Source organism: Equus caballus, chromosome 7 (assembly GCF_041296265.1).
Source record: "Equus caballus isolate H_3958 breed thoroughbred chromosome 7, TB-T2T, whole genome shotgun sequence".
In the NCBI taxonomy this organism is placed as follows: Eukaryota; Metazoa; Chordata; class Mammalia; order Perissodactyla; family Equidae; genus Equus; species Equus caballus.
Window position 1 is genome coordinate 87630568 of NC_091690.1, and position 27021 is coordinate 87657588.

A 27021-nucleotide genomic window follows, 5' to 3' on the forward strand; every position below is an offset into this window, starting at 1 on the left:
CACCAGGTCTGTGGGATGGGGGCATCCATCAGTGAAGACAGGACCTCAGGCTGGTGGTGCTCAGTGACACCAGGACTTTCCAAGGTTGCCCTGGTCCTGACACTGCCAGGCAGCCTTCCAAGGAAGGCCTGGCCTCTGGTGGTGGTGGAATGTCAGTGAACACTAGTAGGCTGGCAGTTGGGTTCACGCCCAATTTTCTCCACCTGTCCCCTGAGCCCAGTCAGTGTGATCATAGCCCTGAGAGACAGCCCCACTCTCAGTGCTGACAAATCTGGTTTCTGAGCCCCAAAATCTAGAGACCAATGGCCAGGTCAAGTATAGCAAAGTAACGCCTCTCCGTGGGATCCCTAGGTCATGCTCGCTGTCAAGTCACAGGCATAGTGGCAGCTTCCATTCTCTGAGCACCTACTTCTCACTCGGCACTGTGCTAGGCACTCTCCCATGGGTCTCTTCACGCTCTCCGTGAGCTTGTCATTCTCACCAGAGACAACTCTATTTCAAGTGACCTGGAATCCCGGCCCACAGGACAGATCCTCTTTCCAAGGTAACAGCAGCCAATGTAGTGGTGAAAGGCTCTCTGGAGTCAGACATAAGCTCAAATTTCAACTCAGTTGCTTACTAGTCGTGGAACTATCGTGCCTCAGTTTTCTCATATGTAATCTGGGAATAATACTACATACAACCTGGGTAGGCTAGATTACGCGACAGTGGAAAATAAAGCCTAAAATCCCAGGGGATGAATCCATCAAAGTTTATTTCTCACTCACGCAAAGTGAGCTGTGGGCCCTGCGGCCTCTCCTGGGTGGTCCCCTTCCAAGTGGAGATTTAGGACCAGTTGGCTTCCATCTTGTGGTTACACCATCCACAAAATATGTGGCACCCAGGTGGCCACTGCAGGGGAAGAGAAAGCTGGAGGGAGTGCACTGGCTCTCAAACGCCCCAGTGTGGCTGTAGGAGAATGAGGAGAGGCTCTCTGGTAGACGGTTTCCAAAGATGGCCAGTGTCCATTCTTTCCCCTCCTGTGCGTGCATGCCACTCCTCCCATCACAAGTAGAGCCTATTTCCCTCTCCTTTAATCTGGCTGGCCTTGGGCCTTGCCTTGGTCAAGAGAATGTGGAGGAGGTGACCCTGCACCAATTCCAGACCTACTCTTCCCTTGGAAGCCAGCTCAGGTAAAAAGTCCAACTACATTGAGAACTTCACGCTGTAAGAAAGATCAAACAACAAAGGCGGAGGCTGTACGGAAAGATGCAGATGCCCAGCCTGCTCCCAGCTCACCCAGCCATCCCAGTTGGGGTGCAAGACACGTGAGTGAAGAAACCATCTTGGACATCTCAGTGCCACCCCCCAACCCCACACCCTTCCCAACACCCAACACCACATGGAGCAGAGGACCTGCCCAGTGGAGCCCAGCCCGGATTGCAGAACCATGAGAAATAAGAAATTGTTGCTGTTTGGGGCCAGTTTACTACACAGCAATAGAAAGGAGGTCTGTGTGTCCCTGAGGGAGGGGGAGGAAGAGACAGAGAGAACGAGTCTGAGCCCCATGGAGAGAGCACCTGAGCAGAAGCTTAAAGAACAGTTCTCCCCAGGGCTCTGAGTGAACCTGAGCGCACACGGCCTTGCTTTCAGTCCCAAGAGACATGAAACTAGGGAGCAAAAGCTCTCCCGTGTGAGTGCAGACTGCAGCCTGGGCTTGGCCAGGGAGAACTCTGCGGAGAGAAACACTCCCCTGGCACTTCAGGCGTTTGTGGCTTGGGGACAGGGCTGAAGCCAGGCAGGGGCAGTTCTCCTGGAGCACAGGGGCAATGGCTTCATGGCCAGAGGACACCAAGAAGCTGCAAGTGAAAGAACTGCAACTCGAGAGGACTACTGTGAGCTCAAGCAAGACAGGCCTGGGGTCTCGCAGAAATTACCAGAGGAGACGTGGGCGGAGGACCACCATTGTGAGCAGAGACCACAAAAGCTGAGTTGTTACTGTCACTGGTACGGCACGTGTGCCCCAGGAAATACAGGTAACAGCAGGGAGGCCTGAATGTGAGAGCCAAGAAAACTTATTTCAGACTATATGAGAAACACCCTTGGGGGCTCCCAGAACCAGGTGGGAGGAATTGAAGGGGCTGGCATTCCCAAAGCTGTGGGCAGAAAAGACACCCCAAGAACTACTGCTTAGGGGCCGGCTCCGTGGCCGAGCGGTTAAGTTCGCACGCTCCGCTGCGGCGGCCCAGGGTTTCACTGGTTCGGATCCTGGGCGTGGACATGGCACCACTCATCAGGCCACGTTGAGGCGGCGTCCCACATCCCACAACTAGAATGACGTGCAACTAAGATATACAACTGTGTACGGGGACGGGGGGCAGGTTGGGGAGATAAAGCAGAGAAAGAGAGAGGGAGAAAAAAAAAGATTGGCAACAGTTGTTAGCCCCAGTGCCAATCTTTGAGGGAAAAAAAAAAAAAAGAACTACTGCTTATTACTGGGAACCTATTTATTAGCCTGAACCTATTTCGACCTCCCCAGGCCAGTCTCCTAGGCTGGAGATTTGGCAAGGACCCTGAAGGGACTTTGTGGAGATGCCCAAGCCCTAGATTCTTCTGGCATGGGACCTGATTTTCCGCTCCTCCCAGGGACGAGGCCTCTGAATCCGAATTCTGGGCCTAGAAAGGAGGTGCTTTCTAGATCCAAGAGGCCTCCGGAGCCAGAGACTCAGACCAACAGTGAGCCAGGAATTCAGTGACGGGGGCTGTGTGCCTTCAGTGGGCCAGGAGAGCCCCCCCGGTGTGTGGGGAAAATGAGACTCCGTGGATGCCTCCAGGGCCCTGGGCCAGGATGGCAAGAGGGACCACCGCTGCAGCCCACACAACTAGCAAATTGTCCCAAGTCATCACATCAGTTAAGGATTGAGATGCGGCTCAGGGCTCAGTGGGAAAGCATCTGTGACTGATTAGGGATGTCAACCCAGGGGCTGAGGATGGTGGCAGCTCCATCTGACTCTGTGACTTCAGCCGAGGGACTGTGCCTCTCCTTCCCTCTTAGTTCCCACGCCCAGTGTGAGCAGTGAAGAGCTCCTTATTCATGAGGACAAAACCCTCGTCCATCAGAAGGAGCCCCTAATAAGCGCTTCCGGGCTCTCCATGTAAAAGCCCCCGAGTAGCTCAGCTGGGAATCCTCTTCCCTGTCCCCTATGCTGTCCCCAGTGTGCTCAGAGAGGTCCTTCTTAAGGTCTGTGTGTGCTGCTCCAAAGCATGGGGCTCAGCCTCTCCCCACAAACCACGACCCTTCCTGGGCTGGCCTGCCCCCTCCGCTGTGCAGGCATGTCCACCCCCACGCACGCCCTCGCTCCAGCCTCATCTGCATTTAACATCCCTTGTTGGGCTGTGGCAGAGAATACTCAACAGACTCATATTAAAAATGCCCTTTAAAATTCAAAAGCTTTGAACTAAAGAAATACCTTGAGAAGTTTTCATGGAAAGTTCAGCTCCACTGGTTCAATTCACTACACTTAGATGCACCTTTTCAAATAATAGGGAAAAAATGTAACAGGGTCAGACCCAATCAATATGCTTGTTCAAACAGAATTGCGGGGACTGTGATGTGCACACATTTTGTACTCTGCCTTTGTACCCTGCCACTCGCTCTGAAGAAAGGTTTCTTTGCTCAGAGAGCAATGAAAGTGGTAGCCTTTGGAGTGGAGGCGGCAAAGCAATAGTGTGTTTACCGGGCTGGGAGGGGCTGCCATTTTTCACATCCCCCCAGCTTCATCCCTTTGTTCTTCTCATAACAGTGAGCAACCCACATGGGCAAAGTCGCCTGAGCACCTGGCGTCTGATGCTGAATTGGAAGCAGAGGGCTCCCAGCATTCGCCTGCCGTGTCTCAGAAATATGATTTGTGGATTAGACAAATAATTTGCTGCTTCTTTCCCACCCTTGGTGAGAACTCAAAGGGACTTGCCATGGAGTACTGTGCTGTGGTTGGGGGAAAATTCCAAAGCCCCAAATGGGCTCCTGTCTGGCTGAGTCAGGGTCCCCATCTCTCCTCACCCCCGATGCCTCCCATCCCCAAGCTGACCTTGGCAAATAGGGGCTTCCCTGGCCTTGGGCTACGACCTACAATAGCCAAGAAAATTCTGGAGAACCCAGCTTAACTGAAGGCAGCCAAGGGAGTTGAGGGAAGGGAAGGAGGAAAGGGCAGTTTCCACCCCAGAGCCAGACGTCAAGGCAGGCAGAAAAATGAATGATGGGGAGCAAAGAAAATGCTCGTTTCCAGCACCTCCATCAGTCTGTGTCCATCGACTTCACGTACATTCACAAATGCACATACATCTCAACTTTAATCATGGAAACGAGGCCCTGGACATGCTGAGACTCTGGGCAGTTCGGGAGGCTCCCACGGGGATTAGGAAAAGATTTTATTCTCAGCTCCTGTTTCATACCAGATGCTTAAATATTCTCATTGGTTCTTGCTAAGATTAGATAAGATATCCTGGGCTCAACCTGGGCCCAGGTTAGAGTTAAAACTCAGCATGTCAGCAAACAGAAGCAGGAGAAGCCCACTCATGTCCCCTTTGTCAACCGCAATCCCATCGTTTCAAACTCTGCTCAGGTCCTGTGGTCCCCTGTAAAGAAGCGAAGCTGGAATCATTGGGCCACATGCAGTTTCCCAGACTGGTCTCCATCAGGAGGGTCCCTGGCCAGCCGTTACTTTCATGGACGGCCCCATCTTAGCTCAGGTAACAAGAGCCCTTTCGAGGGGGTAGAGAAGGGGGCTGGGCCATTCTGCCTCTTACACGGGATGCAGCTGGAGCGTGCCTTCTCCAAACTGCACGTCTCCTCATGGGGTCTGAGCTGAGGGCGTGTCACATTCTCTGCAGACTGAAATTTGGGTCACGATCCTTCCAGAACAGCTCCCCCTCCACCCTGCTGGTGCTGAGAGAACAGTGAGAGGCACCATGTTCCCTCAGACATCGGGCTGTGCGCGTGAAACAGGGACTGAGACCAACAGTAAAAAACCACTGACACGTTTCCACTGAGAAAATGCCTACAGACGGTCTCCCTGTGGGGTGTTGCCTCCGTTCCTTGTTTTGCCTTTGCACTCAGTTATGGAGGAATCCGCCCCCGACCCCTACTCTCATCTGCTGTAGAGATTATCTCCAAGCAATGCTCAAAACCGGGGTGCATCTTTTATTTGAAAATTCAAAAAAGAGATCAGTAGCTAAAAAAGCAGCAGTGTCCCCTGTTCGGAATACCTTGGAATCTATTTTCCCCAGTTTAAATAGTTGGAAAGTTACTCTAAACCTCGGGTGCTCTTCTTGGCAAGAAAGAAAAACTGCCATAACAACTTGGAAACATACACATCCCTAAACTGAACGGGCCTCTTGCCTTCTGTTTTAAGCCTACATCACAAGTCAAAATGAATTAAACACAAATCCAGTTTGCAACGGTCCATCACTAACCCACCTCATTGGAAGGAGCTGGTGGCGTGTGGGTTGGAAGGGGGCCCGTGGCGCCCCTCCTGCTATCTTGGATTGCAGTCCGCCTGCCAAACCAGCCCACACGGGAGTCCGCAGCCCGGAGGCTCCACCACAGGGACGGGTGGGGCCGGGGGGCCACCCTGAGCAGCTGCCGAAGCCAAACCCAGGGCCAGGAGCACAGGCCTTATTCCCCTTCTGAAGTCGGTCAAGTGTCAAGGAACTGTCCTCAGGAAAAAGTTCTCATAGGTGAACTCGAACAGGATCAAGAGCTGACAGTGGGGACTTCTCAAAGAAATGGGAAAAAAACTAACAGCCCACTCAGGAGAATACAGCCAGCAAGAAGCAGGAAGCGTATCAGGTTAATATTTTAATCTGTACATCACATTTTTTTGCAAACCATTACACCTTTATTTAAATTAACTTTTTCTTGCAAAATATTCATTTCATTTTTTCCAACAAAATCTTATAAAGGCAAAAATAAAATCTTATTTTGGCAAATGTCATGAAGTCGATACTGGCAGCATATGGAGTTAGTTAAAAATAGACGGCAACTTCTAAATATATTCAAGATATTTTTTCTGACCAGAGTCAAAGACAAATTTTCATTTAAAGTGTGGCTCCACCCAATGGAGTTTTTTTTCCTTTTAAACCTCATTTTCTATATGCAGACTATCATGATCTCATGACTTAAATAAAGGGCCACAAACACTGGGCCTGGGGTGGCAGCCCCCTCCTCATTTTGGGCTGGAAGTCAGGTCACAGTCCTGTCATCGTGGTCCTGCTGGCTGCCAGCCACCAGGAATGGTGGGGGCACCTGCCTGCCCTCCTGCCGCCAGACCAAGTCCTAGGAAGCGGACCTCGGTTCTCCAGGGCAGGCAGCACAGATCCCAGGATTGCTATCACAGCCTAGTATGGAGTCAGGGAGCTGTGGGCAGATGCCAGCCAGTGTGGAGCTTATTGCTTACGATACAACAAAAGGTGCTTCCTCTCACCTTTTCTGCATTTAAAGCATATTTTTAAAAGTTTAAGCCAAGTGTTTTCCTTCTGAGAAGAGCCCTTTGCTGAGAGAACCTCATGGGTGAGTCGGGAGCCAAAGCTCTTGAACACACTGTTGCCCCTGAACCAAGCCCGGGGTCAAGGCACAGAGTGGGGCTCCGCATGCTAGCCTGGGGGAGTTTCACTCTCCAGAGCTGGTCATCAGGCCAGGTCAGGGACGGCTGATCTCTGCAGCCCAGGGCCCCTCTTGCCCCTACAGCACACCAAAGAGCCTAACGCTGGAATCCACTGGAAGCACATTCTCAAATCCAACCTTCACCTGAGTTCAGCGGATGCTGACTGGTCTCTGCTTGGCCTGCCCCTCCCCCCACCCACACCTACCACCCAAATGGTACCTGGATCTGTATGTGCAGCTCCAAAATCCTGCATCCTCACCTTTCCAGCCACTCAGCCCTTGAGGTGAACATTATAAAATACATTCTGATTCTAAAATACAGTATCAGTATTTTACAGTGTGTTATCAAAAGTGCCTCTGTCATATGTAAAAAGGATTTTGAACTAAAACAAGTTTGCGGGTGTTAGGACCTAGCCCTATGGTGAATGCCTCACAGCTGTGGGCTGTTCCTTTCTCCAGCCAGAACCCCTGCTTAGCTGGAAGGGGTTTCCTTGGGGGAAGAAAAGTCCATCTTCTCGGAGGAAGCTGGTTCCACTTGGCCCCTGGCTCCAGACTTCTCTGCAGGCTGGGTCATGGGTCAGTCACTGCCTGGGCTGGCAAAAAGCACAGGAGACAATGAGAGGCTGGCAGGACCCTGCCTGCATCTGGGGAGCAGGCGGTGGGCATGTCCGTGCACACATGTGACAGGGAATGGCAGACAGGCTGACAGACAGAGAGCAGCAGAGCAGGGAACTGGGGCAATGTGGCCGCTGCTGGGGGACCCTCAGCTTCTAGGACTCACAGCACTTGGCCCCACCTTCCCGCCGCCCTCAGCACTTCTGGGAAGTTCATCAGACACATGCTGGCCCCTAGATTGGGTCCCTGCTCTGATAGGGCAAAAGGCCTGATCAAAGAGGACTCTGGTGACCAGTTCCAGCTCTGCCCTCATTCACTGAGACACTTCTGGATAACTCTCTCAGCCTCCAGGGGCCTTGGTTTTTAATCGAAAAATGAGATGATCATACTCACCTCCTAATGAGGAGGAAATGTGGATGTGCCTTGAAAAGAGCATTAAAAGGTTATCGCACAGCCACGGGGCCACTGAAAGCCAGGAGGAACAGAGCCTGTCTCCTGCCTCTCTGTGGCCTGGGGGATGTAACCACACTTAGATCTCCAGGAGAAAACCACACACCCTACTGGGGCCCCAGCAGGCCCTGGCTGGAACATTTCCCTGTGACTCTTCGGTCACAGGGTCTCTACTCCACACCTCTGGAGAGGCTGGCCCACGCAGGGCGACTCTTCCTTCCACCCTCAGGCTGGTGGGGCATGCGGACCGCTCCAAGGCTGTGGGACACCTACTGAAAACCATGCCCCTCACCCCCAATGCATGAGCTCTCCATCCTCACTTCACTCCCTTCTTCAAACGCCTAGAGCCCCTGAGGGTGGCCCAGAGGAGTCCATGAGTGGTGACGGAGAACAAAGGCTCTGAACTCGTACTGGAGGGGCTTAAACTGTGGCTCTGACACAAGCTGTGACTCCTTGGGCAAGTCCCTCAAGCTCTCTGAGCTTCATTTCCTCACCTGTAATATGGGGGTGAATATCTTCATAGGGTTGTTGTGTGGATCAGATGAGATGCTTAGCACAGTGCCTGGCACACGGCAGGCACCCAACAATGGTACCCGTAAGTGTATGTAAAACAAAGACAAATGCTACAAATGCTACAAAATGCTAGTGAGATGGAACATCAGGGAAAAGATTGCTGATTTGAGCCCCGCTGTCCAGGTGAGGCAACTGGGCCCAGAAGCCACAGGCCCAGGCCAAGAACCCACCACAAGACTGGACCAGACGTCGGGCCTCCTGACTCCTAGTCCAGTGCTCTTCTCTAATCCCATGCTGCTTCTCTTCACTAAATGCTCACATGGGGAGGACTGAGAGGGGTGGTGCTGGAACATTCTGAGTGGTTGTGGGCCAATTTCACATTGCTCTGGGCAGACTGCCCCTGAAGCTTCCCTTCTTCTCCCTCCTAAGGTGCTCAAGTGACTACAAGGCAGTCCTAGTCCTTGCTGTGACCCCCATTCTGTGTGACCTGGAGTGAGCCCCCACCCCCTCACTGGGCCCCAGTTCCCCTATCTGTAAAACTGGACTTTTTCCAGTCTCTAGTTCTTTGGTTTCTTTGGCCAAAGCCCTGGGAGGCCGAGATCTAACTCTTCCTCCCCAATCCCCCGACCCCAGGCTGGCCGAGTGGCCTGTGCTGGTCCACAGGCAGGAGAGCAGGGTGGGGAGGGGCACAGTTCTGGTCCTGAGATTTCAGGGAGGCTGGGGGCTCGGATCACACAGTCTCTATTGTATTCGAGCCACTGGGGATTGAGTCCCTAAGAAACATCAGTCCCACCTGCCTAGCAACCCAGGTGGTCTCCCCAGCGGCGGCGTTGCCAGCAGAAGGAAGCGTCAGCAGGCGGCACTGCAATGCCTCGGCAGCGAGGGGCAGGCATGCTCAGCACTGGGGGGGGGGGGCACGCCAGGCAGGGCTCTTACTTGGAAGGTGTTAGACAAAGGTGTAGTGGAGTCCGTTGCTTAAGGGGGGGTAAGGTGGCACCGTCCTGGAGGACAGGGGGGCTTTAGGCGGGAGGAGGGCCAGCTGCTGCGCTAGACGGGCACACAGGAATTAAGCGGTGTGTTAGCTCCTCGTCCGCTCCCACAGCACCAGATGCCCCACTGGACAGGGCTGGGGTGGGCCCTGCTGCCCACCACTAATGGCCTGGGCTTGGGGGGCACATCCATGGGCCCTGGGGGGTGCTGGCTGGGACTGGCCTGCAGTTCCCAGCTGTCTTTGAGATGGAAAGAGGGAACAAGAGTGAAGACAGGCTGCAGCAAGGGGAGTGAAGGAGGCCCTGCTAACCGAACGCAGAGCTCAGGTCCGGGGCACGCTGCCCGCTGGCACTGAGGGGGCCAAGGACCGGAGGTCCACATAGTAGAGCAAGCACAGGCCGGACAGGAGGCGCTTCATGGTGGTGAGTAGCCCCTGCTGGAACCCTCGACATGGGCAGCAGCTCAGAAGTTGCTGAGATGGGTCGTAGGGAGCCCCCAAGATCATCAGGAGGCAGGGTCTGGGTGAGCCATCTACAGTATCCCCAGTCACAGGACGCCACACTGACCACCTCTCAGCCCACTCAGCACGTCCTCGCAGGGAGTCAGGTCAGTAGGGGCTTCGGAGACTCTGCAGGATCAGGACGTGGGGACAGAGAACAGGCCTCCCCTTGTCCTCAGTCATTCCCGTGGCTTCCTGAGGTGAGGATAAAGCTCTGCTCCCTAGACTAGACCCCCCCCACCCCTGCCCCGCAAGGCCAGTTACCTCAGGGCTCTGTAGGCCCCACCCTTGGTCATTTCTAGACCCTTTGGCCAGAGTTGGAGGCTTGGTGGGGAATGTGACACCATTTCAGGCTCTCTGACCTCTCTCTCCCCAGAAGGCCTAGAGCACCTCTGGCCAAGGGCACCTCCTAGACACACAGTGGCCGCTTCCTCTGGGGAGAAACAGTGCCAGTGAACTGTGAGGGCACACAGAGGTGGGGGAGATGTGGGCAGAGGGAGCAGCCACGAGTCTCTTTCCTGGCTGGGAGAGAAAGCCTTTTTACACAGGCACACATGTACAGACATACACACGTACACACGCACACACATATACCCCCTTCCATTTGTGGTATTTTTTTTCCCACTGACCAGCAAAGTCCCACTTCCCAAGTCTAGTTTTTGGGCACAGGTCACTCTGATAAGGTGCACAGTGGCTTTGATTTGCTGACCAAAGCAGGGGTCACAGGGAGGGCGAGAGGGGCCCCCCATGCCTTGCCCCAGCAAGAAATTCAAGCACCAACGGCTTTCCTGCCCCCTTCTTCATGAGGCCACAAATCTTAGCCCTGGCCCCTTGGCTTGGGGGCCTGAAAAACCTGTTCTTAACTTGCAATCCCAGAGAAAGCTGAACAGCAGCACCACTCCCAGATTTAAGAATGAGCTAGAGACACCCTCTCCCAGACCCCTTTCCTCTGACACTTCTGCGCTCCGGTTCCCTCAGTGCCTCGCCTGCCCCCCTCATCTTCCACCAGCTCACCCTGCAGTGCTCACGGGAAAGGAGAACGCACCACTGGCTCCCAACTCCCAAGCCTGACACCTGGTTTTCCGCTAACTCCCTCACAAACCATCCTGGGATGCGAGCCCCAAAGAGCAGCGGGTGGGACCCGGCCTTGGAGGCCGGCATCTATGGCCTCACCTGCCACCTGCTTGCTGCGCTGGGATGCCTCGGAGGCCAAGGCGTAGGAGATGTTGATGATGCGCTCCTGCTCCTGCAGCTGCGAGTCCAGGTCGGCTGTGCTGTTCCTGTCCTGGCCTGATGTCGGCTGCAGGTTGCACATGCTGCAGAAGGGCCAGAGAGCAGGCTATGGGCCCTTGCCACCCCTGGCATCCACTTCAGGAGAGGAGGGGCTCTCTGGCCTGGAGGCTCGCCCCGTTTGGGGGGCATCAGATAAAAATGGTGCACTTTCTCTCTAGACAAAGGTGCACATGCTTCTCCCCACACATCCATGGCTCTGTTCTTTTTACCACTGTGCTCGGCTCCACTTCCTACACTTGCCAGGGTCACGGGACACCAGATGGACCTTCTGAGTGTTTCAGGACTCCCCAGATGACCGAGGCAAGCTTCCTTGCTGATCTGTGGGTGACATGCTGAGAGCCAGCCTGGCCCTTCCAATGAGCAGGGCTTCCCTGAGACGGAGGCCTGGCAAAACATGCACCCTAGCCGGCCCGAGCCACCCCCTGGGGTCAGGCCTAGCGGGCTGCCAGGACGTGGGCAGCACGAGGGCTGACCTGGAGCGGGCGAGGATGTTACGGATCTTCTCAGCTTTGCGATGCCGCGCCCGCAGCTCCTCAAGGCTGGGTGGCTCTTCAGGATCCAGCTCCACGTAACGCTCGGGGATGGAGACCTTCTCTGGTTTAGACAGCTGAGGAGAGGACCAGGAGGCAGTGGAGGGAAGACTGAGACTTCTGGGTTACAGACCTGCTCCCCGCCCCGTCCCCTGGCCATGAGGAAGCACACGGAGCCCACAGAGGTTACCGACTTGCTAAGATCACAACAGTGGTCCACTGTGGAGTCGGGGTCTGACTCCAGACGCAAGTTCTCTCCACCATCCCAGACACCCTCCTATAGGCTGAGGGAAGGGAAGGGAGGAGCCAAAGAACTAGGCCAGAAGCCCTCACACAGAAATCATCCTTAATGCCACCTCCAATGTGACCCCTACAACCTCTGCAGCCACAACGACCCAGTGTGCAGCCTCTGCCTGGTATGCTCTTCCTTTTGCTCCAGTGACGTTCTCATCCTTCCGACCTCACTTCCAGAAGCCTTGCCTGACCCTCTTCCCACACCCCTCCGACTCTCTCTTGTTTTCTGTTCGTCTCTCTGCTGTCTAGTGCAGGGCCCTGGCTCTTAGTAGCCCTTCAGCAAACACTCCTTGGGTGGGTGGACGAAAGGAAGCGATAATGCTTTCTGTCCCTACAAAAGCTCCTCTGATCAGACTGGAGGCAGCCGTGCTGTATCTATTGCTTTCAAGAGGAAAATGGCCCTGACTGCTCCCCGAGTCTCCACACAAACCAGCAGCAAGCTCAGCTTGGTGAAATCTCGCTTGAGCTAAGAATGCCAAAGGCAACTTCTGCACACCCCGGGGAATTTTCTCCTCCTCAAACAACAAGAGCACTAAAACGGGGTTGGTTGAAGCTTTTAAAAACAAGCTAAATCCAATCCCAGGGCAAATCTGGACTCGAATTTAAATCCATGGACATCTTTCATTCTGGGGAAAGATGGCAAGAAGTAAGCTCTTCTCTGTTACTTCCAACAAGGGCAGATCCAGGGGAAGGAAGCAGATTACATTGTAGCAGGAGGGATTTAGGTTAGAGATAAGGAAGGACATTTTCCACTGCCTGGCAGGCCAATTAGGACACCATAACACGTACTTCCACTGCCAAGATAGTGTGTTGAAGCTTCTTTTGCAAATCTGAGAAGGCACAGACCTTTGGCTGTTTCAGAGGTGCCAAAGGGAGAAGGTCTAAGGGCAGAGGACTGGCCTCGTCTGCCCCTGGAGCCCCAGCTACCCTAGAACTCGGCAAGTCCATGGGCATCAGTTGCCTACACCCTGACGGAGCTCCCCTCAGGCGGTGAGAGTGTGTCCCCTCACGCAGTATCAGGGCAGGACGAGTCCTCACACAAACGCTCCTGGGATACCTGCGGGTCACTGTGCACCTCATCCAACAGTCATCATTCAGCAGACATTTACAGAGCGTCTACTGTGTGCCAGGCCCTGTGCCCGGTGCACAAAGCTGAACCAAACAGCCAGAGACTCTGCTCGACAGAGCTTACAAATGGCACGACATAGGCCAGAGGAGACACTGCGAGGCTGTCACCCTCCGATTCCCTCTCTTCCCTTGGGTAGAGACCTGCCCGTTGGTAGAGATCTAGGGGTTACTCGCTTTCCTGGGCCTGCCCGGTCATGATGCATTTGAGCCACCAGAGGGCGCCTGAAGAATTCAGATCAGAACTATGCAGGGATCACAGCCTCTGCCATGGCTGGAAATTTCAACTGTGATTTTCAAACCTGCTCCCCTTTGTCTCCCAGTCTGATTGCCCAAGTCAGCCTGACTGGCCAGTTGCAAAGCCAACCCCTAGTGCCCCAGGGAACATTTCCCTACAATCACAACTACATCATCACGTGCCCACTATGTGCCAGGCCCTGTGCACAGGGCTTCTGATCTTTGCCAATCCTCAGGGCGACAGGTTGAGTCACTTAATCCTCACCACAATCCATGTCACTGTCAAGGAAACTAAGGCACAGAGAAGTTAAATGACTTGTCCCAAATTAAAGAGAGAGAGATCTGAACCTGCATCAAAATGCCCGGGTTCCTTCTATTGCTTAAGCTGCTCTCCGGCCATTCTCCTGGGCCACACTGAAGCTCAGCCTTGTCCCTACTTAGGACAACACCTCCCAGTGCCATTGGGAAGGTGGATCAGGCTGGGAGCCCAGCGGCTGTGCCTCTTGGGGGTGGGGGGCACCAAGGAAGCCCCTGCCCTCACCTCTCTGCTGATGTCCAAGTCATAGTCCTGTGGTTCCAGGTCCAACTCAGTGACAGGCACGGCCTGTACTTTCAACCAGCCATTCTCCTCCTTGTCCTTCCTTTCCCCTTGCACGGCCCGCTCCAGCAGCTGCAGGTCAAAGTCCTGCTCACGCTTCCACTGGCAACAGAACAAGAGGGTTAAATGCAGTCCTGATTGCTAAAAGGGCCGCTCCGGTCCCCATGTGGATGGGTGTTTCAGGCCCTGGGGTCCTTGGGAAGATGAGCCTCTGGACATCAGGAAAAAGCTGTGTGACCACAGACCTCAACCTCATCTCTGAAACAAGGCAGCAGATTTGTGACACGGACAGTCCCTGCTGTGTGCTCTAACTCTCTGTAATGGAGAACGAGGCCTCTGTGCCTCTTACATGGCCTGATTCCAGAGTGCTGATCTCTCTCTGATCTGGGCCCCCAGAGAGTTCAAACGTGCACTCCCAGGGCACAAGTCTAAGATGCATGACTTTAGACTCACAATGGCCCCCAGCAATACAGGAGGCTCCCAGGTCTGAGAGGGTGACCTCAAAACAGAACCTGAGACAGCTCCAGAGCTCCAGAATTTGCCCCTTCTGTTGCCCACAACTCGTAGGCGGGTTTCTGGTTCAGGAGCCATATGTCCCAGTTCAGGAATAATGAAAAAAAAAAACAAGCCATTTGAGGCCCTGGTAAGCAAAGAGAATAGCCAAGAGCCTCTCTAACGGGTACTCCCAACAGGATACATTTAGAGGTGGGGACACTGCACCCACAGTGGGGCTGGGAGGTCCAAGCAGGAGCAACTTGGGGCCAGTGGGGCAGATAAACTGCTGCGTACCACAGCATCCACTGTACCACCGCATCTATTTGAGGCAGGTGTTTTAAGTTAGAAAAACTGAAGCCATGTAAAGTTGAAGCACTAAATCGAATACATTCCCAAGGCTGTTCCTCAGCATCAACTTTGTAACAAGCGTCTCTTCAGGGAGGAAAATCTAAGCCAGCCATTTTAAGATCCAAGCACAGCTGTGTGGCTCCACGGTGGCCGTCCTAATCACCCTGGCCTGCGTCCTCACAGGCATCTGATGCTGAGCAGGTTGTTGAGAGGAGGGAACAGGCTCAAAGTCTCTCTCCTCTTGAGCAGGAGCCAAGCAGATGCTCCTCCATCCCACGTTGCCTCCTCCCTCCCACCCTATTCACCTCACAGAGCCCCAAGCGGTCACCTTGTTTGTGATACCCCTTCAAGCCCCCCCAAAGCCCGAAACCCATAGCCATATCAGCACATTTCCCCCATTCATGCACAAGCTCTCGATACTGACTCCAGACCAATGTAATCGCTCTTAGGTGACGGTTTCCAGGCATAGTATGAAAGGATTAGGCAGTTGAAGTTTCAGGGATGAAAAATTAATTTAATGATTCACAAAGAAAAGCACATTTTCTTACACGCTCACGAGTGCTCGAATAGAGACAAGTCCTCATTTAAACCCAGCCTGATTGTTTCCACAAACAGAAAAAGTTCACTAGACTCTACGATGTATCCTGGGGAAGAACCACGCCAATCCATCATCATTAAGCAACACGTTTATTGGCGTTGATGCAGAGACTTACACAAGTCTGTTTTAAGAAAAAAATTACAAAGTATTCAAGTTACGAGTTTTAGATAATCTTTCTACATTGAGACATCAGATTATAAAAGGTCAGTGTTACCCCATACGACATTTGCTCATAAAGTTTAAAAGTTATTGGCTTTGCAGCGTTTCAGGATGAGTATCCTGGGTCTTACCCCTTTGGTGTCTGAGCTAACAGCTGCAGAGGACCTCTGAATACAGAACATAGTATATCTTACAGATCATTCAAGGTATTAAATACTAGAAACAAAAAGTTCTCCATAAGAAATTGTGCAATGGGACTGGAGGAATTAAAACCGAACCAGCTTAGACTTGGTAGAATTTACTCAAACGTGCAGTCTCTGAAGCCTGTGTCCACTGTCCAGGCGTAAGGCATGGACTTTGAAAATTCATAATGCCCAGACCTCTGCCAGTGACCACAGCCCTCAGACAGCAGGCTGGCTCAGCCTTGGGCAGCTTTGGGGATGTGTAAATTATGAGTCAGTAGGCCTGCATGAAGGGGGCAGCAGAAAGGTGAGTCACACATGGGAGTGCTTGCTAGGCCACGGAGACAAGAGCTGTATTATAAGCCTGGTAACAGAGCACAGGCCAGTTAGAAAATGTTCAATGCAAATTAGAAGCTTCTGTAAACACAATCAGGCAGGATTAGAGAGGCAATGAGCGGTAATACTAAAAGCAAAAGAGCTTGTGCAATGAATTAGGGAAAGAACAGTCAGGCTAGAGGTCGCAGGAAACACTGGATTTCAAACAACAAGGGAAGTCACAGGCAATGTTTCCAAAAGGGACCTAAGGCGACTGTGGGCAGGGTGCAGAGCCTGGAAGCACCACCAGGGGGCAGCAGATTCCCTGGCTCTCCCGGGGCACCGTGAGGCCTGTCAGCACCACAAGCTGTGGGGAGAGCACAGCCTTCAGAGTTGTGCGGCACCACCCTGTGCTCAGCTGCCCCACAGGGCACCCGCTTGAAGTTTGGGAGGCTGGTTGGCTTGCATTCCTCATCAAATCACATCACCTTCTTCCTCCTCCACTTCTCGATCCCTGTCCTCCCAAGACCTCGATTCAGCTGAGACCTCTGAAGGCCTACAAAGGCCTCTCTCAGGCTCAGCTCGGACGGCTGACTTCAAGCATTTTCTCTGCTCCTGGGTTCCTGCCATCACATCCTCACTCCTGCTCTGGTTCTGCATCACTCTCTGACCAGGTCACACAGGTGGCCTGGGCTGTGGGCAAGCAGCCCGTGGGGTGTTCTCTGACCCACCTAGGTCAACGGCCCACTCTCTCAGGGGTGGCATGACATGCTTGTGTTTGGGAGACTCAGGGATGCTCTGCTCCCTGTCCCGGCCCCGCCTGCCTGGACCCTCCTAACATACTGAGCCGAGATCTCCAGGGAGCGGTTGGCTGAGGTAGCGGGACGAGGGCAGACCCGTCCTCTCTCCTTGGCTCAGCGTCCTCTTCCGCTCCCGAACCAGGGCCTTCTGGTGCCGCTTCATGCGCTCGAGCTGCTCCTCCGCACTCATCTTGCCCCGCTGGTGGTCCCCTGAGTACAGGCGCTCCAAGGCACTCTTGGGTCTCTGAGGAGAGGAGGGGAAGAAACAGACAGAGTCGCTGGGCTGGGCACACAGAAGGAGCCAAGCTGCCTGCTTCATTCCCGTTCTTTGCCTCTCTCTCTCTCTCATACACACACACACACACACACACACACTCTCTAGCTGGGCTCCTCTTGGCCACAGAGAACCACTTCCTCTAAGCACACTCATGGACATGATACTCTTGGTACCCTGCTCCCCATGGCAGCACCCATTCTGTAGATGCAGACAGTGAGGCCCAGGCCAGCCCAACTGGGCACACATGTAGCACATGATGGGCCAGAACTCAGCGTGCCAGACAGGCTGAAGAGGAGGGCAGAGGCACGGGAAATAGAGAGGCAGTGTGATGCCCCTCTTGGTGGGCAGTGGGGAAGGCATCACTGAACACATGGTGACAAGGACTCTGAGCTCAGGAGGGGCTGAGGTCACCTGAAAGGCCATCCCCAGGGCCCACAGGACAGCCAGTCACCGTCCACCTTAGAGCCCTTTCCTCTGTGCATGAGGGAGCAGCAAGCTCCTCGAGAACTTCTCAAGGCCACTCACAGGGAAGGTCACCTTGCCGCTTTCTGCATCGAGACCCCGCCGGAGCGTGACGTAGGGAGCAATGGTGGATGACTGCTGGAGCCTTGACGTGGACCCTGAAAGCCCTTAGTGAGGAAAGAGAAACGCAAGTATATTTGTGGTAGGGTGGACAAGCCAGCAGCCTCTCCCCAGTCACCTCCCACTCCTGTGAGGGGACCACCAGGGCCCAGCCAACAACCCACTCTTCTTCCTCTTCTTCCTCCCTAGGGCCTGGAAAAGCAAGGCCCTGGGTAGAGGGTGAGGGGCCAGCCCAGGGCTGCCCTCTGTCCCCAGTGGGGGACAGTGTCCCTGCAGATCTGTGGACTACCCTAGTCTTCCCTCACCTGCACAAGACCTGGGCTACTCGGCAAGTGGAAGGGATGGAGGGGTAGGAATCCCCTTTACCCTTTCTTCCCGATGAACCCCTATGCATCCTGCGTGACCCAACTCAGATGTCCTGCCTGTGGCTTCTGAAGGCTTCTGAAATGCCCCAGGTAGTACCAGTTATCTCCTATATCCCCAGTATATTTACTGGTTACTGCACTGACCACCACAGTGTCAACATACCCGTCCAACTAGACTGCAAATTCAACAATGCCTGCTTGACCAACTGACTGAACGAAAGAACAAATGAAAGAAGGTACCAAACATTTACTGAGCACTTACTATGTAACAGGCAGGCACTGTGTTAGGTGTTTTATAGAGATTTTTGTCCCACTAGCCCTACAATGTAAGCATTACCTGACCATTGTAGTGGGGCACAACGTAAGTCTCAGAGAGGTTCAGAGAGGTTAAGAAACTTGTCTAAGGTCACATGGCAGGAGCATGGTTGATCATGTGCTTCCCATGACTGGGTCCTATGACTTAGAGGAATCATCTCACCCGGGCTGGTACCACAGCCTGAGCTTTCTCCACTAGCAGCGATTCTTACCAAGGGTGGTCCCTGACATCTGGAAACGGGCAACACACTGACTGAGGACATCACAAGCATTTAGCAAATGGGAAAAAGAATGGCCAACGTCCTGGAATGCCCAGAGAATCCTGAGCAACAAAGAACTGTCCTGCCCAGGATGCCACTAATATTGCCATCGATAAACACCTCTAGGCTGTAATGAAGGAAGGGAATAGGGCCCCCGGCTGTAGTGCCAAGGGTTGCTGAGGCTCAGCTCAGCAAAATCCAGAGCCCACACCCTCCAGGGACCAGCTCAGGCCTAGACAGTGCAGTGGGCTGGGAGTCACATAACCCCGCAGGTGTCAGAACCATGGCTGTGTCCCCCTGCTTCTGCACCTGGCCAACGGGCGGAAGCAGCCCTCCCACCTCTGGGCGCAGACAGGAGGATCAGGTGAGGATCAGATGAGGGAATGTGGTCAGCCTGCTCAGGGGTTCCAGGAGGCCCAGATGCAGAAAGGTTGGGAGGCCTCCCTTTAGGGGGATTTCTAAGGAAGAGGGTCTTGGCTATGAGGAGGCCCAATTGAGGAAAAAACTGTGTTTGTTTAAAGAAAGGACTCATTGAGTCTTAGAGTGACACAGAAGGGGAAAAAACCCTCAGGAAGGCCTGAGATGCCCAAGCTGATGCAGTCACCCAACATCCCAGCCTACAGGGGGCACTGGCTCTGGGGCCAGGACAATGAGATTGTATTCTTGCTCCATCACTTATTGGCTAATTGACAAGTTATTTAATTTCTCTGAGCCTTAGTTTTATCATCTCTAAAATGCGGATAACAACAGTACTTCCTTCATAGGATTCTTACGAATATTGACTACGTGAATATAAAGTGCTTAAAACAGTGCCAGGCTTTACAGTAATTGCTATTATCATTGTTCTGGGGGTCAGATGTAATAAAAGAGGAAGAGAACCAGGATGGGGGCCAGAGGGAAGGAGGACAGGCCTTCCCTCACAGCTGCTGCCCATGCTGAGGCCCACAGCTGTAGACAGAAGAGTGCGAGGTACCAGGTGAGGGTTGGGGAGCAGTGGTGTGGTGGTGGTGGGGGTTCCCAGGAAGACTCATGGAGAGTCTCGCCTTACCTCTGCCTGGCAGCGTCTGGTACCTGCTCTCAGATCCCACGAGTCCCAGGGAGGGCGGGGCCAAGTCTCCACTGAAGGTCGCCAGCTCAGGCTCACTCACATATGACCGGAGCTCCACCTGTGGGCAGAGTCTGAGGCTGCCATATCTGCTCTGCGTCAGCCGCCTTCCCTCCCCCTAGCACAATGGGGCAACCCCTGGGCTCCTTCCTGCTCACCCTCGAGTCCCCGTTCACACACTGCCCTTGCTCCCGGTCCCGCTTCCTCTCGTCCGACTGCCGCTTGAGGCCCCTCACTGAAGTGTGCCGGATGATGGTGGCCTCCCTGGGCAGAGGTGGCACGGCCGGGGGCTGGTCCTCTGGGCTGTAGAGCTCAGGGAGTGGGGGCCTGGGTGGTGCCTCATCTTCCTGCTCAGAAAAAGAACCAGAACCAGTGCACAGTGAGAGGGAGCTGGAGGGAGAACACTGAGTCGTGGCCCAAAGGGCAGAGCAGTGCACTGCAAGACCACTTTAGCCAAAAGACGCCAACCTTGGGGCTGGCCTGGTGGCGCAGCGGTTAAGTGCACAGGTTCCGCTTCGGTGGCCTGGGGTTCACAGGTTCAGATCCCGGGTGTGGACATGGCACTGCTTGGCAAGCCATGCTGTGGTAGGCGTCCCATGTATAAAGTAAAGGAAGATAGGCACAGATGTTAGCTGAGAGGCAGTCTTCCTCAGCAAAAAGCGGAGGATTGGAAACAGATGTTAGCTCAGGGCTAATCTTCCTCAAAAAAAAAAAAAAAAAAAAAAAGACACCAACCTTTCCCCTAGCTGACCTGTGAAGAAGGGAGAATCCCCTTGTTCCATCTCTGTTCTTCCCTTTGATTCACACATTCTCTATTTTTCAAAGTGTTACCTACACAAAGTCCAGACTCAGTGTCCTGGGCCCATGTTCTTGCTCCACATGCCTGGAGTGTGGCGTAGGGGCAGCAGGCCAGTAACTCTGCACTTGTTTACAAGTCTATGACAGCACCCCCTCCACCCCGCACCTGGAGAAGAAATGCTCACCCCATTCCACAGTGCTCAGACTGAGCAGCCCCTGTCCCAGCACAGTCCCTGATCCTTCAGCAGGCTGCCCTTCCCATCAGAAACGTGCCTGCTTACACAATACTCCCTCCGTCCGGACTCAGGGACTGAACAGGCAGTCGGGGTGGGCGGATCACTGCCTACCCTGCAGCCCACTCTCTGGGTCGCGATGAATGCAACTATTTTCCTTGAGACCCCCTGTCCACAATGCTCTGAGGGCTGTGGCTTCTCTATAGACCAACAGCCTGGCCCCTGACTGCCAGGAACACCCACTCCTGGGACAAACGACCATGGAGCCTCCTGCCTCCTAAACTCTCCCATTCTTAGTCTAATTTTGCTCTGTTTTTCAGAATTTTGAGGAATTCAGGAAAGGGTGCTGCAAGCTTGCTTTGCAAAGGTTTATCAGCATTCTTCCAAGGAAACACACTTCATTATTGTGTGAAAGTTAAGCTGCCTACCCAAGATACACGTTAGGCTCTTTGAGCATCAGCGGTTTCCAACCCTGACAAGATCATGGAATTACCACATTTTTACAAAGCTCCCCAGAAAGATAAACACAAAACAGTGAGTGCCCTTGATTAAAGGGAGTAGAATGTCTGGAGACAGAGGGTGGATGGGAGACAGTTATTATATACTTTTTTATATCTTTTGACTTTGTACCCTTTGAGTTATTATCTAATACAAAGGTAAATAGCATTAAATTCAAGAAAATAAGCCAAATAAAAAAGTGAAAGAACTATAGCTACATGCAACAATGTGGATGAATCTCACAGATATTATGTTAAAGAAAAGACGTAAGATGTAAAAGAATAAATACAGCACAGTCACGTGTCTCAACAAGAAGCGCATTGTTAGGTGATTTTGTTATTGTGTGAACATCATAGAGTGTGCGTACCCAAACCTAGATGGCAGAGCCTACCACACACCTAGGCTGGATGGTACTAATCTCATGGGACCACCACCGTATATGTGGTTTGCCACAGACCAAAACGTCATTATGTAGCACAATGACTGTGTTATATATGGGCAAAATGAAAGTGTTAAGAGATGTAAACATAGATAGTAAAACTAAAAAAGAAAAAAAAGGGAATTATCCAAAAAGTCAAGATAGTGGTTATGTCTCCCAGTAAGGGCCTACACTGGTGCAGCCACTATGGAAGTTCCTTAAAAAATTAAAAATAGAAATACCATATCACCCAGCAATTCTACTTCTGGGAATATATCCGAAGGAAACAAAAATGCTATGTGGAAGAGATATCTGCACCCCAATGTCACAGGAGCACTATCCACAACAGCTGAGACATGGCAATGACCTAATTGTCCATCAAGAGATGAATGGATAAAGATGATGTGGTGTATATACAATGGAATATTATTCAGTCATAAAAAGAAGGAAATCCTACTATCTGCAACAATGTGGATGGACCTTGAGGCATTATGCTAAGTGAAATGTCAACACACAGAGAAAGACAATACTGTATGACCTCACTTATATGTGGAATTTTTTTTTTTTTTTTGGTGACGAAGATTGGCTGGCCCTGAGCTAACATCCTTTGCCAATCCTCCTCTGTTTTGTAGACGGGATGCTGCCATGGCATGGCTCGACAAGCAGCATGTAGGTCCACGCCTGGGATCTGAACCTGCGAACCCTGGGCCACCAAAGTGGAGCACGTGAACTTAACCACTATACCACCAGGCTGGCCCCATATGTGTGATCTTAAAAAAGAAAAAAACAAAAAACAAAGAAACAAAAACTTCAATAAAAAGAGATCAGACTTGTTATCAAAGGCAGAGGGTAGGAGGCAGGGGAACTGGAGGAAGGTGGTCAGAAGGTACAAACTTCCGGTTATAAGATAAACAAGTAGTAGGGATGTAATGTACAACATGACTACAGCTAACACTGCTGTATGAAATATGGGAAAGTTGTTAAGACAGTAGAGCCTAAGAGTTCTCATCACAAAGAAAAAAACTTTTTTTCCTTTTTTTCGTATCCATATGAGATGATGAATGTTAACTTATTGTGGTAATCATTTCACAATATATGTAAATTAAGTCATTATGCTGTACATCTTAAACTTATACAGTGCCGTCAATTATGTCTTAATAAAATGCAAGGAAGAAAAAAAAGACAGGGCCTGCACCGGGAAGGGATTGACATGCCTGAGGGCTTCTGGTTGCTGGCAAAGTTCCATTTCTTGGTTTGGGTGTTGGTAAAACATGGGTGGTCTCTTTATTATTATTTCTTAAATTATATACTCATATTTTATATTAATTTCAGGATGAATAGCACTGTTTTCACAAATATAAATTTTAAATGAGCAAACAACAAAAATATGGTAAAACTGGTGAGCACACATACGTTACTAGAAGGAGGGGAGAGAAGACCCCCCTGGTGACCCTGATGCTGACTGAACCAAGCTGAAGAGCCCGGTCTGGAGCCACAGAGGACAAGCTGTGAAGAGGAGCCCCTGTCGTCCTCTGTTCCAAGCTGCTTGTTCTGCACAAGAGCAAACTGAGGAGGCTCAGAGAGGGGACGGGTCTTGCTAAGGAGCCGGTGAGAGAACAGCACTGGGATCCAGGCGGCCCAGCTCCCAGGCTGGCACCTTTTCCCTCTGCTGCTTGTCCCGGCTGGCAGGGCATTTTGCCCTATGTCAGCAGCATCTGCCCCAGCCATTCTTGCTGTTTTGCTATTTTCCTGCCTCCTGTTTGGCCGCTGGTGCCCCACCCTCTTACATCTGGGATTGGGAAGGAGATCTCAAGATGAAGAAATTCACAATGACTCTGGGTCCCGGCACCTGTCTTCCAGCTCTGGGGCCTGGGCTGTGGCTGGAAGCAGGTGGGCAGGGAGGAGCTGGATATGGGAACACGTGCGTTTCACCCAGCGCTGAGCACCAACCTTGTCAGAGGTCCTAGGCACACATGGTGTCCAGGCAAAGCTCCTCTAAGCCTTTATTGGCAAAGACCTGGAGGTCCCCATTCCAAGGTCCCCTCTGCTATGACTTCCCTGTCACTTGGACCAGACCCCTTGTGTTCTCCAGCCAAGGCTGGCCTGGCCCTGGAGACAGGAACTGTCAAAGTACCTGAACACAGCTCCTATTTCCTTAGTCTCCTGTGCTCCCAGACTCTGCCAAAGGCTTGCCCCTCTCTACGCCAGGCAAGCCAAGGTGTTGGCCCAGGCAACCACAGGGCCACAGCTGTGACCTGAGGACCTGGGCTGACGGCCCAATTAGAGGCAGATGGCACAGAGAAGGGTCAGGTGATGTGGACTGCATCAACTAACTAACATGGAGACCTGAAGCAAATCGTAACACCTCTGGGCCTCAGTTCTCTTATCTGTGGGGTGGGGACACTGACCCTCCTGTCTATACTCCATGCGATTATTGTGAAGAAAATGTGTCCCACAACCCAGCAGAGTGCTCAACTGCAAGCGAAGGGAAGGATACTCTTCTGCTGAAAGAGCCCATCGCCCACAGGCCTGTGTAAGCAGGTTTGCACACAGCCCTGCACGGGGCAGCACACGCCTCTCGGCACCGTGCAGAGCACAGAGTTCACAGACTCAGCACAGTCACTTCCTCTTGGTGGGCCGAAGTTTTCCCAACTGCATAACAGGAGGGCTGGACTAGACCATCCCTAAGGGCCCTTCCAGTTCTGGGGGCCTAAGGCACAATGGCAGGGCCCTACCACTCCTTAATCACTCATGGCTCAGGACTCCCTCAGGACTCAGGCTGGTTCCTTCTACTCAAGTTTCCCCAGAAGCTTCTCTCCCAAGAGAGGCTGACCTGGGGACAGAGGGATAATCATCTGGTGGAGAGGGATGACGGCTCAGCTCTAGGTCATCAATACTTACTACTTTGGGCTTTGTCTTGGTGGGTGACTGGAGGGGGGACGTCACTTTCCTCAGCTGGGGCGGATGAGGTCGGTAGGGCATGTAGGTCTGCAGTTGGGGGAAGAGTCGGACCTCCAGAGGGGTCCGCACAGGGCTGGTGGGAGGGCTGGGCTGCGGGGGTGGCTTGGTCTCTGTGGTCGAGGTTGAGAGTGAAGGCACAGGCGGGTGAGTTAACAAAGGCACCGTCTTCCTCTCTAGGGGTGGGGACGAAACACACGATGGGATGAACAAGGACCCTCCTCCTCCAAGGACAAGAGGAGTGACAGGGCCTGGAGACCCAGCTGCCCCCAAGCCCATCCCACCCACCTGGGCACTGGCCTCCAGCACTCCCACCCCCAGGAAGATGGCACACTCACCAGGATTTTTGACTGATTCCACCAAGATTCTGAAGTTCTCTTTATTTGCACTCAGGCCTGCGATGACGTCTTCAATCCTCCAGAGATCCTTCTGTATCTGTGATTTCTCCTGGGGAAGACAAAGTGGTGGTTCATTTCCTTCTTAACTCCTTACCAGAAGTTTCTTATTAGGACTTACACTGGCATTTCAGACAGCGCCCCTCACCCTGGGGGGCAGCATCCCCTTTGGAAACCTCACCAGGGCTAGAGCCAAGACTGCTTCGCAGCATCAGAGGGAAGCGCAGACAGGGAAAATGCCCAGGATCTGGGGGAGACATTTCAGAGGAGCCCTCGCCAGTCCACTTTGCCTATTTCCAGCTAACTTAAAAGTAGACTGCCTTAAATACTGTAGATTCCACTTAAATGAGGTGTCTAGAGTAGTGAAAGTCAGATAGGAGAGTGGTTCCCAGAGGCGGGGTGAGGGCAGGGGTGGGGCCATGGGGATTGTTGTTTAATGTGTACAGAGTTTCAGTTTTGCAAGATGAACAAACAGTTGTGGAGACTGGGTGCACAACAATGTGAATTTACTTAACACTACTGAATTTACTTAACACTACCTTTGAAAATGGTTAAGGTGGGTAAATTTTATGTTATGTATATTTTATCACAATTTAAAAAAATAGACGGTCTTAGGAAACCATGGCAGAAGGGAAGAGAAGGCACCGACTAGAGGTCATGCCATCCCGAGAATCTAAAGAGCATTTCTCAAAGGATAAAGCTGATCCAAGAGATTTGAGGCTTAGTTAAGAGTACGGTGGGGAATATTATTTGCCCATAAAAGGGATGAAGTACTATACACCATGGAAGAGCCTGGAAACCATGATCCTCTGTGAAAGAAGTCCGACACAAAAGGCCACATATTGTAAGATTCCATTTATATAAAATGTCCAGAATAGGTAAATGCGTAAGGACAGAAAGATTAGCGGTTGGCTAGAGCAGGGGTGGGCAGCTGGGGGTGGAGACGGGGAGTGACTGTCACTGGGTACAGGGTTTCTTTTTCAGGATGATGAAAATGTTATAAACTGGATTGTGGGGGATGGTTGCACAACTCCAAATATTCTAAAGACCACTGAATTGTACACTTTTAGAGGGCGGATTTTATGGTATGTGAGTTATATGATACAGCTGTTATTTTTTAAAAAGTACAATGGGAAAAGAGCCAGGCTACATAATGACATGCACACTCAGACAAGTTCCAACCGAAATCAGACAGGAAGAGGCGCTGGAAAGAGGTGAGCAGGGGCTGCCATGGTTAAGGGACCGCGGGCATCTTTTAAGAGCAGTTTAAATATCAGATGTAGTATTCTTTTAATTTCCATGTTATAGTAGGGGCAGATAGCCTTGGCCCCATCCCAGGGACTGCAAAAGGAAGGTTTCACACCCCCATCTCCTCTCAAGGCACCGGCTGCCCTCAATTGGAAGAGTTCTCTCTCAACGCTGCATATTTACAGACATGCCTGATTCTACAACTAGACCATGTGTTCCCTGACATTCCCACAGGGCCAGGTACTTGGCAGGTTCTCAGTCCGTGTGTGTTGAATGAATAAAGGATCAATTATGTAAAATTCCCAGATCCAATACTTCCCAACAGCCATGACAACAGACGTCTGAAGTCTCCCGTCCTAAGGGGGTTCCCGCTCTCATACTCTGTCCACCCTCCCAACACCATCGCACATCCTCAGGACTGACAAGCAAATAACGGGCTTGATGTTCAGCTTCACACTAAAGTATGAGTGTCCCAAAACAGATGTGCTACTGAACCCAGAGTGTGTCTGTAAGCTCACGGGATTGCATCTAGGGCTGTGGTCCCCAAGTGGAATGCTGAGGACAGGTGAAGGAGGAGCACGGGATTAAAATCAACTCTTGCTCTCCTCCTCTGCCGGTCTGCCTGGCATATTTCTACCTGTCACTCCAGTCAACAATCCTGCCCCCATATGGCCTTTCTGTCACCTCCACATGTACGAGGAAAGCAGAGAGATGCAATGGCTGGAGAACCTCTATCTTTCTACAAGGGTAACGAATTTAATAACTTAATGACAAAGTGAAGAAACCTTCTGGGGAGCAAAGAGGTGGGGTTTCATTCCTATAAGCTCACACCATGCCAGGCAGAAGGGTTCCTATGTACTATCCTCAGCAGAGGCTGAACCCATTGTC

At 52.2% G+C, this 27021-nt stretch overlaps 1 protein-coding gene across 50 annotated transcripts in view; it reads right to left on the minus strand.

Moving 5' to 3' along the window:
* Positions 1–5823: 5823 nt before the first annotated feature.
* Positions 5824–27021, minus strand: part of PLEKHA7 (pleckstrin homology domain containing A7) — a 198749-nt gene continuing 177551 nt past the window's right edge. For 19 of the 50 annotated variants that reach the window (XM_070274877.1, XM_023646118.2, XM_023646117.2 and 16 more), the window contains 11 exons: positions 24829–24937; positions 24434–24666; positions 19744–19935; positions 19529–19646; positions 17484–17587; positions 16725–16925; positions 13728–13886; positions 11474–11607; positions 10881–11023; positions 9155–9265; positions 5824–7233 (listed from right to left, as the gene is read on the minus strand). In XM_070274877.1, coding sequence (XP_070130978.1) covers positions 9165–9265; positions 10881–11023; positions 11474–11607; positions 13728–13886; positions 16725–16925; positions 17484–17587; positions 19529–19646; positions 19744–19935; positions 24434–24666; positions 24829–24937 — 1494 coding nt within the window. In that variant the 3' untranslated portion in view covers positions 5824–7233; positions 9155–9164. The remainder of the gene's footprint in view (positions 7234–9154; positions 9266–10880; positions 11024–11473; positions 11608–13727; positions 13887–16724; positions 16926–17483; positions 17588–19528; positions 19647–19743; positions 19936–24433; positions 24667–24828; positions 24938–27021) is intronic. The other 31 variants (XM_070274878.1, XM_023646113.2, XM_070274867.1 and 28 more) reach the window with 9 other exon arrangements.